Source organism: Protomyctophum parallelum (genome assembly GCF_964188405.1).
Source record: "Protomyctophum parallelum genome assembly, chromosome: 4".
Taxonomy (NCBI): domain Eukaryota; kingdom Metazoa; phylum Chordata; class Actinopteri; order Myctophiformes; family Myctophidae; genus Protomyctophum; species Protomyctophum parallelum.
This window is the reverse complement of record NC_139700.1, coordinates 44,282,397-44,303,015: the sequence shown is the minus strand read 5'-3', so window position 1 is coordinate 44,303,015 and position 20,619 is coordinate 44,282,397. Positions and strand designations below refer to the sequence as shown.

The following is a 20,619-nucleotide window of genomic DNA, read 5'->3' as shown; positions in this document are numbered from 1 at the left end:
ATGCTTTACACCAATGCAACTCATTGAGTTCTACAAGTGTCACAAGTTCACAACGTGTCACATTGTGAGCTTGTAGATCTTCTATTTACTGAGCATATGACACCGGCACACAACTAATTCAAACTTTAGTTAAAACGTGAAAGATTGGCCTGGGCTGGCCGAGCGGTCCAGGCACCTATAGGCTGGTAATCCAGCCTGACAGTGTGTCGCGGGATCGAGTCCCGATCCCGACGGACTTCTCTGCGTGTCTCCCACCACCATCTCTCTCCCCCTTTCCTGTCAAACTACTATAAATCTATCAATAAAGGCAAAAACAATATCACAAAGGATTGACCATCTGCCCTGAAGACTTAAAAGGAACCCTGGCTGATAAGACGTATATGGATTAAAACAGGGTTATTCAACTAGATTTGTCTGGGGGCCACAACTGTATAGAATGATTGTGTGTAGGGGGCCGCACAGTGTGCGTGCTTTGCACGCACGCAGAAAATGTGTGGGTTCTCAAAATTGCTTAAACACAAAGATGTGTGTGTATATATAATACAGTACAGTAATGAGCAACCTCAACTGACCTCATCAAACTCTGTACACTCAAGACACTGCCCCTGCTGGCACCCTTTGATCTCCATACATGGATGGCCAATACAGAATTCATTCCATATGTTGATCTGACCTCATCAAACTCTGTACACTCAAGACACTGTCCCCGCTGCCACCCTTAGATCTCCATATATGGAGCTGACCTGTTCTGACATTATATTTCATGTTGATTTGCAATGAAGAATGAAAAAGGCGACACCCGCTGGTCATGGCACTATAAAATGTCACCCATGAACCGGATAAAATGATACTTGGTGGAAACATTATGAACTCAACTTTACATACTTCTATAAGCAGCAACACTCTTTGATGCATTCCATACATTCCTATTAGTGCATTCACGCGTGCAAACGCAAAGATGCAAAGACAAATGGAGTATCATTGGAGCAGCTACGTGCATCATTGCATCATCATGTCGCTTGCTTCCATTGACAATGAATGGTAGACTGCTGCGTCGTTGCGTCTGCCTGCGTGAACCATAGACTGTAAAAAATATGGACAAAGCGTTCCCCGGGTCTAACATGGACGTAAAATGAAGCCTGTAATTCCGTGCACTGTAAGTCGCCATATTTCTAGATCCGTTTGGGCCCAGCTGGACATTGGCTGGCTCCGTTTGGGCCCAGCTGGCCATTGGCTGGCCCAGACAACGAGGCGGGACTTCCCCCCCTTACTCTTTGTTGGTTTTTATTTTGACTGAACGGGGGGTGGCTCCCGTTCATAGACTGTAACGGTAGCCACGCCCCTCAGAACATACGCGACTTTATGGTCATTCTTTTAATAAATGATAATAATTAAACTAGTGACTGGAAGCAGAAAGTATTCATGACCATTTATTAAGGTAATACAGTCTAGGTGAAGTTGGGCCCAAATACATGGGCCTCTATGGAGCTATGGGGGGTTTTTTGGGCCCAATGACAGCGCCACAACAGGCCATTATATGAACTTTCAGAAAGTCCCGATTTCCTTAGTGGCTTCACCAAATATCTGTCTGACTGCCCCCCTGGTGTGAACGCAACATATGAGCTGGACTACAGAAGTAGGCATGCAACGCCATACTTGCGTCGGGCGCTTTAAGGTTTAAGCCGTGGTTCTGCAAGAGGCTGGCTGTCTATCAGAATGTGTGCGTGCGTGCATGTGCGCGTGTGTGGCGCTTACAGATGAAAATAAATAAATAAATCATGAATTGCGTGCTGCTGCTACTATGCTACAGCCAGCAAAGCAGAAATAATTAGCAATAGGAAATATGGACGCTGCTATTATATTATTATTATATAGAGTTCAAGAGGTTCAGTGGGAGATAACTCAAGCCATGAACAGTTCCTTGGACATGATCTTGTGCCTACAGAGGAAAGCCTTCTGCAAATAACCACGGTCAAAACAAATACCAATAGTTACAAATCTACCGATAATCATGCATCTTTTAACGCATTAAGACTTGAGGCTGATTCTACAAATACCTTCCAGAACCACTTGAAATATTTTTCTATAAAAAAATAATAATAGCTTGCATATCTTTAAAAAAAATAATAGCCAACGCAAAAATCTAAAATGACACAGATTCTTTCCCAGTCTTGATGGGTTAAAAATTATACTGAAAACATTAAGTAGCTGGGCCATGCAAAGAAATCAAAAAACGCACATCAAATGATTTCATATGACCACAGCGAAAAGCCAATCTTTCCTTCTGAATCAATTAGCCTTCCCGTATACTGTAGCCACAGCTGAGCACCTGCTGCAGTAAAGCAAAAGGAACCGACTATAGGCCACGGTCATCATAGGAGAGCCCTCGTGACTTTTGGGTTGTGCCAAATATCAGAGTGTACCCATTATAAATCAGAGACCCTTTGTCTGTCTGTCACCACCAACAAAAATGTTCGCTCTGAAAGACTACAGTATATTCAAAGATTTGCACCACATTTTCACGATTTTTCCAAAAATAGCAGACGAGCTTGTAGATCTGCTATTTTTCAATAGCTAAAGTGTAACATAATGCTTGAAACACCAAGAGGGGTTCCCGCCCAGAATGGGTTAAAAAGTCCGGTATTCAAGAAGTAGTTATCATAATGTGTAAAAGGTATTAAAAATCTTCAGAAATTTCCAACATTTAAAATAGGACTCAAGTGGATAATGTATGTTTTGAAAAATAAGCAAAATCTATACAAGTAACTATAGTAGCTAAAGTTTTTAAATAATTGCAATGGAGTAACATGTAAACACAGCCCTTACAGTACACCATGCATGCTAATTCCCAGGCACTATAAGTGCCGAGGGCCAACACCATTTCTACAGTAGGCTATATGTGGTTTTTTATACTCTTTTTCCAAAGAAATTGAGGGGCGCTAGCCCCTCCTATTCCCAGCTTTGTGCGTTTGTGTGTACCCCATAGCGATGGCCCATTGGCTGAGCACGGAATGTGAGGGTAAAAATCACACCTGTGTGAAGTGAGTGGCGCTCTCATCATTATACAATATACATCATCTCATTTATTTTGCTCGTCTACATACAGTATGGCGTAAACTTTCCCTTCATTGTCAATGGTATTTAATGTTTGTGTTGCCACAAATTTGCGTCATATTTGAGGCACATATGACCTAATTTCTCCTTTCATTATCAATGGCAAATGTGAGACTTGTGTGGACCAAAGCTGTATATAGTGAGGACAGAAAAGTGAGGACATAAAAAGTGATTGGCCGGAATGTGATAAGAGCGCCCCTCACTTCACACGAGTGTGATTTTCATATATCTGTTCTGTGTTTTATAACCGCTATAAATGCCTGAATTTCCCCTATAAAGTCTGTCTGTTCATGTGTTTCTATCTTAGAATACTGAGGCACCACACTGCCTCTCTGCATTTGATATATTACCGTGTTTGCCCTGCTTACTGTAAAGCCGCTCTGGATTAAGAGCGTCTGCTAAAGGCCTACAATTTACAATTTAGGCATTTAGCAGACGCTCTTATTCCAGAGCGATTTACAATACAGTGTTCCCATCCATCGTGGGCAGGCCAAGACATCAGGTGTGTATACTGTGTAACATTGGATAACACATGCCACGTATGCATGCAGTAAAAACCTACGTCACATTGTAATGACACATTACAATGTGACACTATTAATGGTGTTGTTTTTGTCATAGTCTCTCGAATAGTTTATTTAGTTTTAGTCACATTTTAGTCAACTGGAATGTTTTAGTGGTAGTCTAGTTTTAGAAGACTAAATATAAGATTTTTAACAAAATGTATTTTGGCGGGCCTTGATGCCGTCGTAATGAAAATAGCCGATCTACAAGCCCACAACGCGTCGCAGTTGTGAGCTTGTAGATCTGCTATTTTCAGCATGCAACCGAGTGTAAAATGACTTATACTGGATATATTGTCCACTAGTCCCTTCCTAACATTTTAGTCTAGTTTTTATCTGTATATATCGTCAGTATATTTAGTCTTAGTTTTAGTCGTCATAGCTTAGTTTTCATGTAGTTTCCATTTAGTTTTCGCCAGTGGAAAAAGGTAGTCGACGAACATTTTTCGTCTTTGTTTTAGTCGACGAAAACACAAACACTGGAATGATGCACTACAGTGAGTGGAATGGTTCCGGGTGCATGGGTCAGGGGTGTGCTTGCACAAGAAGAGTGCAGGATGGGTCACGGGTGACCAATATGTGCTTGTTGCGTGTGCAATAGCAATCCTGTCCCAGATTCCAATGCCTTGTCCATGGCAATAGTATGTCTGACAAGCAGTGGTGAAAGTAGAAATGTTTTGAGTAAAAGCACTAAAGAATGGGCATAAAATAGTTTTTGCCTATATTTACCTCTGATATGTAGAATTGTAGAATATTGTACTGATGTGAATAAATGCACTTATTGTCCACCACTGTCGATAAGGAATGGTCATTGGTGACACAGCTGAAACAAACTGTCCAACTCTGGTGTCCAACTGAAATGTCTCACTCTGGGCACAAAACAGTTAATCTGCTAACCCATGCATTTAGGCCTGACGTCGACATTTAAAAAAATGTGATGAGTTTTCTGAAATACCTCATGTTTCTATATCAGTGGTGCAGCGGTGCTCAATATTTCATGTCAAGGACCCCAAATATTATATGTAATTGGACGTCTGAAAATACGTTTTTCAGGGACCTCCCAGAAGCAAAGATATAACTGTGAAATAGCTAATATATATATTTTTTTAAATTACATCTTCACGATTTTTCAAAAATAGCAGATCTACAAGCTCGTAGCGGGGCACTCGGTGCCGCGCTATGATATTGTAGATCTGCTATTTTTCATACATAATGATGTCAAAACACCAAAAGGACTTCCCGCCCAGAATGGGTTGACTGACCTATGTGCTCTGCCTTTTGTCTCCAGGGAGTGATGGTGGGCATGGAACAGAAAGACAGCTATGTAGGAGATGAGGCCCAGTCCAAGAGAGGTATCCTCACCCTCAAATACCCCATTGAACACGGCATCATCACCAACTGGGACGACATGGTCTCTTTCATTCCTCCTTTCTATTTATTTTGTATCCAAGAAGACACTGATATCCTGGGTACCATTTTATAGGCGCTGTATACGTATTATGATTGGTTAAAATAAGTGTTAAAATAGATCACTATAGAGCGTCGCAGTCCCTCCCCCTTTCAGAACAACGAGTAGCCCAGGAAATAAATCCCAATGCATTTTCCCATAGCCATTTCTTAAAGTATTTATTTAAAGACGGTTACGCCGCGGACAAAGCCAACTCGGATCGTGACAAATCATGACAATGAACACAATGTTTTGGGCCGATCAAATAATATATAAGAAGAAAAACAAAACAAATAGTGTTGTCTCCTGCCTTTATTTTCTTCTTTCTAATGATTTGATCGGCCCAAAATATTGTGTTCATTGTCATGATTTGTCACGATCCGAGTTGGCTTTGTCCGCGGCGTAACCGTCTTTAAATAAATACTTTAAGAAATGGCTATGGGAAAATGCATTGGGATTTATTTCCTGGGCTACTCGTTGTTCTGAAAGGGGGAGGGACTGCGACGCTCTATAGTGATCTATTTTAACACAAATAAATACTTTAGGAAATGCCTATGAGGAAAATGAACGGCGATTTCTTTTCCGGGTCTCTCGAGGGGGCGGGACTGCGACGCTCTATAGAGCGTCGCAGTCCCGCCCCCTACCAGGGCCCAGGAAATGATTCCCCGTTCATTTTCCTCATAGTCTTTTCAAAAAGTATTTATTTAAAGACCTTTTAAGTGTCATACAAAGCCAACTTGAGTTGTGACAAATCATGACAACAAAAAAATTGGGCCGAACAAAAGAAAACGGCAGGTTACAACACTTTTTTTGTTGTTTTTCTTCTTTGTAATTATTTGTTTGGTCCAAAATATTGTCTTTGTTGTCATAAATAAATACTTTTAGAAATGTCTATGGGGAATTATTTCCTGGGCCTGGCGCCGTCATGAAAGGGACTGCGACGCTCTATAGAAACAGGGGTCTCCCCCAATCTCAACAGCTTCAACATTTTCAGTTCATGATACCAAACTTTTGCCAATGAAGAGAGTGAAGATGAACAGGATACAGAATAAACAAGTGGAATTCGAAGTGATACAATAATAGTTTTATCGTTATTTAATAATGAGTAAACTAAATTGGAACTGTGAACAAATGCAAATTTGTTCTCTCTCCTGCGGAAGGGAGGAAATTGCTGTCCCAACTGAAAATAATTTCAATATCAAAAATGTCAAATATCAATTGCTGGGAAGAGATGGGGAGACCCTTGTTACCGAACAAACAATGCTACAATAGAATGGAATATACATGAGATTTAACATAAAAAAAAGAAATATTTAGTTTTAACCTGAAACATTTTTAATCACTTTCAGCTTCTTTAACTCTGAAAGTGTAAAAAAATAGTTTAATGTATAATTTTGATTGAATCTGTCTAGCCAGTAGCCACTGGAACACTACACATTTGACTCTTGTCTTTTTGGTTGTGTAAATCTTGTGTAAATAGATCTGGCACCATACCTTCTACAATGAGCTGAGAGTGGCCCCTGAGGAACACCCTGTGCTGCTGAGTGAGGCCCCACTCAACCCCAAAGCCAACCGAGAAAAGATGACACAGGTATAGGGAACCAAAACAAACAAAATACCCAAGACAACGGGCAGCTAATGAATGATGACTTTAGTGTCACATTATTTTATGCTATATGAACTTATGATTATGAATGAGGTCCTTCTTTAATTGTCTCTTAGCATATGATTCATATTTTTTTCTTCTCCTTTCGTACCCGTCCTCACCCAGGGCTCGACAGTGCGACTAGGTACTCGCATTTGCGACAAAAAATATCACCGTGCGAGTTGTAAAATTCAATTTGTAGCACAGGTGCGACTACAGGATTTGACCATTCAATCGTGATAAAGATAAGTCTCTGTCTACAGCAAGTGCACATTCTATAGTCGTGGTTCTATACCTACATTTATATTTCTGAACGGCGGTGTCGTTCGCCAAAAAGAGAAGAGCTACAAGCTAACAACGTGTCGAGGCTCAATGCGGTGTTCATTTGAAGATCTGTCCCCTTTGCTCCCACCGCCCCTCCCCTCACTGTGTTGCTGCTCCGTGCTCTTCCCTGTCACTGCTTGCTGACTGTCAGCAGCGGAAGACAGAAAATAAGTCAGAGCGAACTCAGCGGGTGCGATGCGAGGTGAGGTGCACGATGCGAGCAGTGACTCTTTGGCTTAAACAACGATATAGCTAATTTATTTTAAACGATAAGCAACAACTGTTGCAGCCTTCATGAAAGCAGTGACGCACAAATAATTAGGCTTAATAAAACATCCGACCGTAACAAGTCAACTGCCTGACACAGGCATTACCTCTCAAATAAAAAATATATAGCCTATAATCCAGAAAATGTATAGGGATTTAGCTTCTCTTCTGATTGAAACTCAGATGTGAAAACACCAAAAAAAGCACTACCGGCTGACCATAACATGAATGCAACTCTTAAATCAATCAAACCCTTCAGACCAGGTCTTGGGGTCAAAAAAAAAAAAAAGCTAAGCGTCGAGCCCTGTCCTCACCACTCATCTTCTTCCCCCTCTGCTCTGCTCTGCCCTGTCAACAGATTATGTCTGAGACCTTTAATGTACCAGCAATGTATGTGGCCATCCAGGCTGTTCTGTCCCTCTACGCATCTGGCAGAACTACAGGTGAGTGTATATATTTATATTTGTACTGTAGAAAGAAACCAGACAGCAGAATGAATAGTCATGATGATTATAATGATCACAAAACAGTATAATAACAGCTATGACATATGTACAACATATATGATATTTGGGGAAGGTAGGTTTCAGCCCAATCAGACTGCCATTGACTTCCGTTATGAAATTGAATAAATATATCAATCAAAAGTAACATTGTAACAACCACATCAAATTAATAATAATACTAATGCTAGAATGGTCCTTTTTTATAATCCCAATGATCACTGCCAAGTCACAGTTAAAAATTAAAATGAAGAAAAGTCCAGGTTATGGGAAGTAGGCTAATGAAGAGCTTCAGGTGCCGTTTGTGACAGAGATCTTACATTAAACAAGGTTATCTTGACAGAAGCTATGGGCTGTATAGTCTGTTTTTGGTTGCAATACGCTAATAAAGTACCACGATATTAGGTCATTGGGAAAATAATATCCTCCAAGGTGAATGTACTGTAGTCGTGTTCCCTACCTCAATACAGAAATAAAGTAGAATTATCCTGGCACAGGTTCTCAAAGTGGGGTCCGGGGACCGCCAGAAGGGTCCCCAGCAAAAATGAGGTTTGTTCCGTCCAGAATAGGGATGCTATAGGCTTCAAGTAGTGGTTAGTTAGTAGAGTTGTTCTGATAACGATACCAGTATCGGAAAAGCTGCCAATACTGCCTAAAATGCTGCTATCGGTGAGTATGCCAGTCTATATTTGAAAGGTTACTTCCCGTATGTTAACCAGTTCCATAGTTTGAACACAAGGGCTAGTGTAGCTGATCTTAAACCACCAGACCTGAGACATAGGGTAGGTAGAAGCTCATTTAAATATACAGGGGTGGAGGTCGAGGATTTGATTTCTTTTTTTAAATATGTTGAAAAAGTGGCTGATGGGCAAGTTAGTATAGTGCTGTATTTATATCTATTTATTGTCTTTTGTTTATTGATCTATGATGGCCGGTTGTAAATGTCATTAGTATTGTAATGTTAGTACACATGTTCTTCTTATCATATGCTGTAACTATTTATTTATGTATTAATTTGGATCACAATGGAATTAAGTCCTCTGACTTTTTGTGCAATCCTGATAATTCTGTACTGCTCTTCTATGAATTGTATCATGAATATACTGTATCAAATAAATCAAAAATGTATGCCATTCCGATACCACGTAGGCCTAATTTACAGTCATATTTTGATTGACTGTTTTATACTATATATATTTGTTTAAATTACACATACTGGAATCATATTTGTACTCTGTATCTATCGACCGATGCAAGTTATGGGCATCAGAATTGTTTTCGGAGAGAAAAAAATTGTACATCTCTAGTGGTTAGCACAATCGCTTTAAAGCAAGGTCCACTTTTCAAACCCAAAGTTAGTTTGTCTGTGCAAGTATGGGTCTTTACAAGCTTGGACAACAGGGGCACATTGGAAGAATTTAAATTACTAGACAAGTGGGCCTGTGAAGAAACTATACTAAGCAATCTACAGTATTGTACAAGTCTCTATATTAAGAGTCAAGACTGAAGCAATGGATGGTTCATGTTCTGTGCTCATGAAATAATATGCTGTAGTTTCCGGGCAGCTGATGTAAAGCCAAATAAATAAGGAGGGAAGACTGCACTCCATGTGCAGTCTTATTTTTGTATTCTATGTTCTCTGTGGCCCTCCTGTGGACACAATGAATGTTGCATACTCACAGATTTCGAGTGCTTGCTACGCTGCGCCACAAGCCTTTTATGGTGTGTGACGATGAACAAAATATGGCCAGTGTGACAGTGTTGATTTCGTTGACTAAAACTATAAGACGAAAAATGTTCGTCGACTACCATTTTTCACTGGCGAAAACTAAAGGGAAATTAAGCTACGATGACTAAAAACTAAGACTAAATATATTGACAATTTCATCAACAAACACAAACTAGACTAAAATGTTAGGAAGGGACTAGTGGACAAAAGATCCAGTATAAGTCATTTTACACTTGGTCTGCGACGCATTGTGAGCTTGTAGATCTGCTATTTTCAGCAAGTGTAAAATCAGCCATACAACAGCATCAAGGCTCACCAAAATACATTTTAGCCGACTAAATCAACTGTAGATGTAGTAGACTAAAATCTTAGGATAAAACTAGACTAAAACTAGACTAACACTAAAACATTCCGGGTGACTAAAATTAAAACTAAAATGAAAACTATTGAAGAGACTATGAGACTGAAACTACAATTTGCTGCCAAAAACAACACTGCAGTGTGATGATGACCTTTGTGTGGGGGAAAATGCCACAAATTGGTTTTAAAACTAAGATAAATTACAATGCTGCCATGTATGGGGTGTTCGAGGAAAAAATGTCTGCCGTAGAACAGGAGTTTTACTGGACAATTTTTTCAAATTGTGGAAAACCAGGTGTGCCGTGGTAATTCACCAGGAGGCCATCTCAGGAGAGGTGGTCTTTAAAAAATACAAACTGAACTGAAAAGACAAAGAACTCTTGACGCACGAAAAAATAAACTGACACCATGGCACCTAATATAGGTGTACTTGTATTGAAATGCCTTGATATATATATATATATATATTTATTTATTTTGTATTGTAACTTATATGTGTATATATTTGCATAAATTGTAAACCCTGAATAATTTTCAATAAAGTATATATAAAAAGCGAAACCCTAGGCCGATTTGTAGTTTGATTCCCGTACAGGTAAAAAACTGCAGAACGCTAAACATGAGAAGTTTCTCAATTTCATTATGCTTTAAGTAGCATAATATGACGTGTCAAACTAGGGGTTTTTCATGATTCTGAATCCATTCCAAGTATTAGTTTCGCACGAAAAACATTCCTTGGGCTAATAACTGCCATAGCCGTCATCACAAATGTGGTCAGCCGTTGACGGTCATGTTATTGCGTCAATCAATCATATTTTGCTCCCCCTCCCCCCACCCCATTTTCTGGGTGGTTATGTGGGTCATCATCACATTAATTAACCAAATAATGATGTGTGGCTTTTTCCCTAGATAAGTAGCATTGTTGCCGTGAAACACTGAGAATTGACTGACCTTTTCAAAGCTCTCTCTGCGCGTACTAGGACACTTGTTTAACCACATCATAGGCCCCTCAAACACTGTCTCTTCCGTGGACACATTGAGGACATTGAGGACCTCCGTCAGTCTGTCCACACACAGAGAGGAACTCTTCCTATTGATACATTATAACCCTGTTGTGTTCACATACTGCCTGAAGTAACCCATTCTCAGCACAGAAGTGCTCAGCTCACTGGTGGTTTATTTATATGTGTCCTTGTGGAAAATAATAATAACAAAATCCCAAGTGACATATTCATACTATTAATACATTGATATCCATACCAGACATTCAATTGTTTCTGCACAGATGTTTGGGTAAGCTTTGGTAGTGACAGGTTGAGTAACAGTGACAAAGCAAATAATATTTCATCAGCTAGGGTGGCCTGTCTCATACCACCAATCCCCACAAATCTATAAGCGAAAAAGCCCAAAACAAACAACTTGGTGAAAGCATGCTACCTGCTGGTAGACGACACAGAAGTGTTCATGAATGTAGTCCCTGCTGCTTTTCTCCAACATTTGACAGGAGTAGGCCTCGGCCAAGCCCTGAATCGCTATGCAGTTATTTTCATTCATGTGACGCTCCACGTAATGACAGCAGGCCTCTTGAACTGCTGGAACATTCAGCAAGTGTGATGCTGCCAGCAGGGCCTACAACATCAAACAAAATATGTTTTTAAGCAAAGATGAACGGCAAAATAGGAGAGGAGGCAAATATGGTTCATAAAGATTGATGATAATACATCACCTGCACATTATCTGTGGAGATGACCACCGTTGAAGTGTAAGGCATAGTTTAACAACAAGCTCATCATCTCGGGTTCCACTCCACTGATGGACACCCTTTCCTGTTTGGACTCCATCAAGTCTGTTGTAAACATTGCCTGTGCAGGATGAAATGGTGAACAGTTGTTTCTAATTATTTAGGCGTTTGCAATTATTTACACCGTCTGTGTCAACAAGGATATAACATGATATTGAGTTCATGTGAGTTGATTGATTCATCAAAAGAATAAAAAAAACAAAAGGCCCAAAGTCTTTTTTGGGCAGAAGCAACAATCTAATTGATCAGTGTGCATTTACCTCAAAGTAGGAGCTAAAGGTGGCTAGTATACGTTGCGATGGCCGGGGAACTCCTTTCCGCCACAACACAGAATCACATCACAGAAAACATTGTTCAGTCGAAGACTGTTTAGGCCCTCTAAGACCTTGCTGGGATGGCTGGTCTCCACAAACACAAAGTCCTCACTCTCCAGTACCAGTGAGGACAGTGGTAAACCGATAACATCCCCAGGGCAGGGAGGGGAACTGGCAACGACTGGAATCATTTCAGCCATGTCTCACTTTGCTAGACCACCCTATAAGACAGTAGAAGATTGAATAAATGGTCAGATTTGAACGATTGTCTCATGATACCTGATTTTTAAAGCATTCAGTTGAATGGTAAATGTATTCATTCTTGTAATGTGAGCGATGGGGACTGAGCTTGACTTTACATAAGGCCAACATCTATTGCTCACAATGCAAAAATGCCGTCGTTCTCACGATAATAAAAATCTAAATATTGTTTAAAAACAATCTGCCTAAAAAGGATGATGTCACTGGTGGACGGGTTTCTGAACTGAAATGGTCAAGAGGTGCACGCACAGCCACAAATGTCAACACGTGCAGGATCCAAAAGAATAACTAAGAAAGGAGAGAGGAGATCCGCACACCGTTTTTAAAGCTCCCAAAAAAATATTGACAACAGAGCGGAAAGACAATACGACAATAAGACAATTACAGTATTGTCTTTTTGCTCTGTTGTCAATAATGTTTTGGGAGCTTTTAAAAACTGTGTGCGGATCTCCTCTCTCCTTCCTGGGTTTCTGAAATGCCCACAGCCCTCCTATGATGAGACACAGAAGCCGACAGGCTTCTTTAGTTTAAAGTGGGAAATGTGTAGCCTGGATCCAGCCCATAGACCCCCGCCCACTCTCTGAGTGGACTCAATCAGACTAGGAATGCAGTAGCAGTAGCATGTGACGTGTCAAACTAGGGGGTTTTCATGATTCTGAATTCATTCCAAGCATTAGTTTTGCACAAAGAATACTCCTTAGTTGGGCTACAAATGGCCATAGACGTCATGACAAAATGGGATGCCGTCAGCATAAATGTGATGAGGTCAGCACATTTTGGGCAGGTGGCTACGGCTGTTTGTAGCTCAAGGAGTGCATTTTGTGCAAAACTAATGCTAAACTAATGCTTGGAATCATGAAAACAACCTAGTTTGACATGCCACATGCTATACTTAAAGCAAAAGGAAAGTGTGCCTGCCATAGGATGTTAATGGTAAAGTCACAAGAAACCCCTATAAAACAATTGCTCAATACTGACAGCAGGTCAGCAAGTGGATTAATTAATGTATATAGACAAAATGTTAGGCCAATAAAAAAAAGACACTCATCCATTAATAGAAGAAAATGGTGCCATTTTATCATGAACATTAGTGAGGAGTCTCCAATTATACGAAGATAGGTTGAAAAGTGGTCCTTTAAGACAGGGGTACCATGACTATAATCAACCTGGGACCACTGTGGTGTTGGGTGGGCTAAGATTAGTGCTTTTCTAACACTTGCTATGCATCCCATGTGTATACATCCCACTGTCTCTCAACCAATGGTCCATTGAATACTAATAATCTCCTAATAATAATGACTCAACCAGACAATCCAGTGCTTTCCCCTTCTTGAGATTGTAACTCCCTTTTGCTGTTGAATTTGTTGACCTCCAGCTTGTCAGTAAACGACTATACATGGACGTCATCATAGGTCACCAAGTTATTCAGTTCACGGTTTCTCAACTAGTGGAAAGATTTAAAAAAAAAAGTTAATCAACAAATCCTACATTACAAAATGCATGGTCAGGGACCACATGCAATGCCTCCATGGACAACCTGTTGAAAACCCCTGCTTTAAAATGATCAAACTGTGCCTTGCTCCAGCTCTTCCAATCTGGACCAAGCTGCACCTGAACCAGCTAATCTGCCCCAAATCAGTTGCTTTTCAAATGTTAAATAAATCTAATAAAAACGTGTAAATGTAGAATTAAATTATTCAACAAACATTCCATGATATTTAAACACTAACATGACTGCGACTCTGCGATCAAAACAAACACTCGTTTTGTTAACATGCATTGTTGACAAAATCAGTGATTCCCTCACACAACGGAAAGCTTCACTGAGCTCTATAGTGAAGACATGACTGAATCAAGAGAAATATTAAGCTTTTCATAGTTACCAACATATAAGTTAAGATAACCTTTAAGTTAATAACATAACATTACCTTCTTGTTTCATTCATGGACGAAACGGAACAGCTGCGCTAAATTCCGCAAATTAAAGTTTCGTGCAACGAGTCGTTGTGCTCAATGTGCTGCTTTGTTGTCACGGTGGTCGATAACAGCACGCGCACGCGCACGCACACGCACACGCACACACGCACACACACACACACACACACACACACACACACACACACACACACACACACACACACACACACACACACACAGGCCCTGACTGAGGGCTAAACCTGACCCAATCCTCTCTTTGTCTCCACCAGGCCGAAGGCATGGGGGGAGAGTATGTTTTGCACTCCGTCCGTCCGTGTGTCCGTCCGTGTGTGTGTGTGTGTGTGTGTGTGTGTGTGTCCGTCCGTCCGTGAGCAGCTAATCTCGGCCACCGTTAACCCGGTCGATGCCAAATTTTGCACACACACTCCCTGGATGCCAACGATGAACCTCTGCCCCAAACTTTCCAGAACGGCCTGTTATAGCGCCACCAGGAGGCCGCTTTGTGCAAAACAGGTTTTTGCACAGCACACCTACAGATTTTGTCCAAACATCACGCAAATTGGTACACAGTCTCTCTAGAGCCATTCAACCAAACCGGTCTTTCAGATTTCTCACACTCCATCCTGATTGGTTAAGATTGGCTTCAAAAGTTCACAGGAGTGCTCAGTTTCAAACAAAATGCTGCAAATCATGAACACATCGCGTGATTTCCGTGAAATTGTGCACCCACATTCCCACTAGGCCGAGGACAAAATGCCACATGAACAATTTCAACTCAGCCTCAAGGTGGCGCTATAACTGGCCGAAAAGTGTTTTTACCTCTAACTGCACGGATCTGTGGATAACCTGGTGGAGACCTGTGCCCAGAAGGGCACTTTTTCTAGTTACTCTATGTAAAGAGTTTGTATGAATGAAAGTAAATGAGATCACAGGAGGATTCGATACACCACCAAGATACCCATGTACCTGTCTAATACTTCTTATTAGTCTGGTTTATTAACCAGGCTAGCTAATATATAGCTATCCGGTCAAACTGCAACTATCACTCAAAACAAAATAATATTTTCTACAGTTGCGACAGTGTGGCGGTCCTACGTCACATGCATTAATTAACGTTGGTCGCTGGTCGGACATGGTCCAGCTGATTTATTTTTGTCATAATGCGAAACAGCGTGGCTGGCCAGTGGCCATACGAGGAGGAGAGATGATCTACCGATCTATCTAGCCCACCAAAAGAAACATAAATGTACTTTTGCGTCGCATTATGGATTGGATAGCGACAGAAAAATACCATGGATATAATTATTAAACAATTGTTCCCCTGTGCACAGCACACACTGTCTCCAGGTAAGAACAAAAAACTGATCTGAAGCTGCACTTTCACTTTGTGTTGACTTACTGTATCTCCAGAGTCCTCAGTCCTGCAGCCCCAGCCCCACAATGGAGAAATTATCTTATCTTATCTCTCTACAATGCCATGTTTTTCAATATATTAGTTTAGCACAAAATATAGGCTTTTCTAAACCAAGCCCTTATTAAAAAGTTATGCAGGCTGTCATTGCATTTTCTGTGAATTAACTCACAGTTTAACCCAATGATCCTCAGCCATTTAAATTTCAAGGACCCCCAAATTAAATGTATATGAATTAGCCTAGGGTGACAGCCTGACAGGGTCATTTCATTATGATTTTATTTCATCTCTGGACTGTGACCCCAAAACATGTTTACAATATTTTACAACAGTAGCTAATTATATTTTGTTATTTAAAGCTGTGATTATTTATTTAAGCACTGTTCTGAACCAATGTTCGCCTTGAAAAATAAAATAAAACTAGAACAAGCAAGTGCATACTTGCTTGTTGCACACTAGGCCATAAATGCACCGTCCAAGCAAATTGTGCTTGATACGGCAGTGGTGCCAGATTACATACATGTATACACAGGAGCATTACCTTTAATCCTCTCAACACTAAAACATTACGTCACCATCGAAAACCAATTACACTCTGGCATTGGGTCCTTTAATCCACATATTTCTCACGTCATCATTGAGAGCTAGTTATACATATAGGTACTATGTATATGTAATTTGTAAGTTGATTAGCGGTATACTGTGGTTACTTTGCGCCGTAGGCACCGTCCCAGCCAACCCGCCACTTTTGATGCGTATGCACCGTCCCAGCAAATTGTGCCTAATACGGCAGTGGTGCCAGATTACATACATGTATACACAGGAGCATTACCTTTAATCCTCCCAACACTAAAACATATCGTCATTACGTCACCATCGAAAACCAATTACACTCTGGCATTGGGTCCTTTAATCCACATATTTCTTACGTCATCATTGAGAGCTAGTTATACATATACTATGTATATGTAATTTGTAAGTTGATTAGCGGTATACTGTGGTTACTTTGCGCCGTAGGCACCGTCTCAGCCAACCCGCCACTTTTGATGCGTATGCACCGTCCCAGCAAATTGTGCCTGATACGGCAGTGGTGCCAGATTACATACATGTATACATAGGAGCATTACCTTTAATCCTCCGAACACTAAAACATATCGTCATTACGTCACCATCGAAAACCAATTACACTCTGGCATTGGGTCCTTTAATCCACATATTTCTTACGTCATCATTGATAGCTAGTTATACATATACACACACCATGTAATCTGGTCCCAGCAAATCAGGCACAATTTGCTGGGACGGTGCATACGCATCAAAAGTGGCGGGTTGGCTGGGACAGTGCATACGAGTCCCGGGTGAAACTATTACTTGTGCGCTCTGCTTGCGCAAGTAATAAGTAATCTATGCTAAAAATAATTATGACCGGGGACTTAAAATCCTTTTTTAATTGATGGCCTTCATGCCCTGGCACTCTAGCCTTGTGCCCTCAAAAAATTGACCACACTAAAAAGGATGAAATTCCAGGCCTGGAAGGAACACGTTATTCCAACCAGTTCCTTTACCCTCCGTCAGGCACCCCAGCTGGCCAGGGGGAGGTAGTTTAGAGACGAGGATTACTGAATGTTTTTTGTGAGGGTACCTACCCTAGGGGACACGGGGAGAACATGCAAACTCCACACAGAAAGGCCCTTTTGCTGTGGAGGGCAGTAATCCTGGTCTCTAAACTACCTCCCCCTGGAGGACATTAAATTCCCATTGACAATGAACGAAGAATTCAGCGTCATAGTGTCTGAGGAAATAGGCATTTGTGTATACGACGATAAGAGCGCCCCTTACTTCACACAGTAAGGGGCGCCCTCTTTTGCCGCTCCCTATAAGCTCAGTGAGATGTTTATTTCAGATCTAGCCCAGATGAGTGAAAGAAAGACAGACACCCTTTGGTCAACAAGAAAATTACAACCAATTCATCTATTTGGAAACACTTTGGTTTCAAGGAGTCTGGAACAACAAACTAATTCCATGTTAAGATTTGTTACAATAGGTTTTTGTTAGGGTTTGGGTTACATTTCAATGGTGTGTGCAGGTGCACAACACAATAGGTCAAAACCACTCTAAAGAGCACCTGGTATAAAATTAAAAAAACGTTTTTCCCTTTTTCTGTACGTCTTTAAATGTTCTGATGAATTGAAAATGGTGGACCCTGGTATAAACAAGTCTTAGTGCTTGTCGTGGTTTCGTCCTCAAATAAGCAGTTTTTGTATTATTATTTATTGACCTGTGCATTCGTTTGAAATGTACCCATTCTACATACTGAGAATACAATGTTCAACTGTTGAATCAATCAATCTAAACTGTCTCTCTCTCTCTCTCTCCTCCAACTCAGCAGAGCAGGCAACAAAGCCACATAGCCAAGAGAGCTAGCTCCCTTTGGAGGAGCGAGTTACAATAATATTACTGCTGCTAGTATTAACTAATACTTGTTTAGAATCATTTATAACTAACAAGCAGTGATAAATACCCGGCCGTCCTGTTTTTCCATGTTAAAAGATGAGTCAAATATAAAAGATAAATGTAGTAAGAACAAGCTGTGGATCAGTTCATATCTTACCTGCTGTGTTTCAGGGTTGAGATGCTTTACGACGACACTGTTTTCAAACGTTTTACTTTTATTATTATAGTGTTTTCAAACGAGTGCAAACAGCTAGCTGTGTGTGTGTGTGTGTGTGCTCATAAGGGTTGTGCGCATGCGCACTAGCCCTGCTGGAGCCTGAAGCGTGCACTGTGCACATACCATAGACGGTCACTAGGGGGAGCCATGATACAGTGTAATACAGTGGGGGGCAGCTATGGAACTATGAAAACTCTCCCATAGAGATTTACTGAAATATTTATTTATATAAATTATTAATAGTCTTTTCGGTGGTGAGGTGACCACCGGAGCTGAAATAACGTTGAAAGGTTGTGAATAAAAAAAAAGGGCTGGGGCGGTGGTTTGCTCTTCACCGCAGCTCGTGACGTCATGTTGTAATTCGGTGGTCACCTCACCACCGAAAATCCAGACATAGGGCCGATTCATACTCCTATTAAAACAGCGGTAAAATAAGAGTGAATCGACCCTAAGCGGTAAGGGCCGATTAATACCGTTTACCGCTGTTTCGGCGCTGTAGTGCCGAAATGATTTTGGCTCGTCAGAAATTTCCAGTAGCACCGAAGAGCCGACTTTAGGACGGTACACGCGCTCCCGAACCTCAAATGACGTCACATTGTAGGCTCTACAGCGCCGAACCGACTTTTTTCGGCTCTAAAATAGGAGTATGAATAGGCCCTATGAATAACTCTTGGAAAGGTTTTTCTCCTGTGTGGATAGGCTGGTGAGCCTTCAGGTGATGTAATAGTTTGAAACTCTTGTCACAATGTTTACATTGGAAAGGTTTTTCTCCTGTGTGGATACGCTGGTGAGCCTTCAGGTGATGTAACTGATTGAAACTCTTGTCACAATGTTTACATTGGAAAGGCTTTTCTCCAGTGTGGACATGCTGGTGGTTTTTCAAGTAGAATGATAAGGTAAAACTCTTGTCACAAAGTTGACATTGGTAAGGTTTATTGTGGACAGGAAGGTGTGCCTTCAGTTTATGTAACTGATTGAAACTCTTGTCACAATGTTTACATTGGAAAGGTTTTTCTCCAGTGTGGACACGAAGGTGTGTTTTCAGGGAAGATGATTGAGTAAAACTCTTGTCACAATGTTTACATTGGAAATGTTTTTCTCCTGTGTGGATACGCTGGTGAGCCTTCAGGTGATGTAATAGTTTGAAACTCTTGTCACAATGTTTACATTGGAAAGGTTTTTCTCCTGTGTGGATACGCTGGTGAGCCTTCAGGTGATGTAACTGATTGAAACTCTTGTCACAATGTTTACATTGGAAAGGCTTTTCTATAGTGTGGACATGCTGGTGGTTTTTCAAGTAGAATGATAAGGTAAAACTCTTGTCACAAAGTTGACATTGGTAAGGTTTATTGTGGACAGGAAGGTGTGCCTTCAGTTTATGTAACTGATTGAAACTCTTGTCACAATGTTTACATTGGAAAGGTTTTTCTCCAGTGTGGACACGAAGGTGTGTTTTCAGGGAAGATGATTGAGTAAAACTCTTGTCACAATGTTTACATTGGAAAGGTTTTTCTCCTGTGTGGATACGCTGGTGAGCCTTCAGGTGATGTAATAGTTTGAAACTCTTGTCACAATGTTTACATTGGAAAGGTTTTTCTCCAGTGTGGACACGAAGGTGTGTTTTCAGGGAAGATGATGCAGTAAAACTCATGTTACAAACTTTACATTGGAAAGGTTTATCTCCAGTGAGGACACGAAGGTGTGCCTTCAGGTGATGTAACTGAGTGAAACTCTTGTCACAATGTTTACATTGGAAAGGTTTTTCTCCAGTGTGGACACGAAGGTGTGTTTTCAGGGAAGATGATGAAGTCAAACTCTTGTCACAATGTTTACATTGGAAAGGTTTTTCTCCAGTGTGGATACGAAGGTGTGTTTTCAAGTAGGATGATACAGTAAAACTCTTGTCACAATGTTTACATTGGAAAGGTTTTTCTCCAGTGTGGACACGAAGGTGTGTTTTCAGGGAAGATGATGAAGTAAAACTCTTGTCACAATGTTTACATTGGAAAGGTTTTTCTCCAGTGTGGATACGAAGGTGTGTTTTCAAGTAGGATGATACAGTAAAACTCTTGTCACAATGTTTACAGAGAAAAAGTTTTTCTCCAGTGTGGACAGCCTGCAGGTGCTTCTTCAGGGAACCTGAGTCACTGAAACTCTTGTCATGCTGTTCGTCATCATCGTCTTCATTGGTCTCCTCCCAATCATGACTGTCAGTGACTTCAGTGTCAGATTCAAGTTCAACTTCAATCTCAGAGCCGTGGGAAGATATGT

At 40.8% G+C, this 20,619-nt stretch overlaps 1 protein-coding gene across 1 annotated transcript; it reads left to right on the top strand.

The window, feature by feature from the left end:
- Positions 1 to 4,971: 4,971 nt before the first annotated feature.
- LOC310857211 (actin) lies at positions 4,972 to 10,869 on the top strand (the record flags this gene model as incomplete). The annotated part of the gene is made up of 4 exons (XM_083762821.1): positions 4,972 to 5,088; positions 6,605 to 6,715; positions 7,719 to 7,803; positions 10,862 to 10,869. 4 exons carry the CDS (start codon positions 4,972 to 4,974, stop codon positions 10,867 to 10,869), a joined length of 321 nt encoding a protein of 106 aa, XP_083618947.1.
- Positions 10,870 to 20,619: the final 9,750 nt, after the last annotated feature.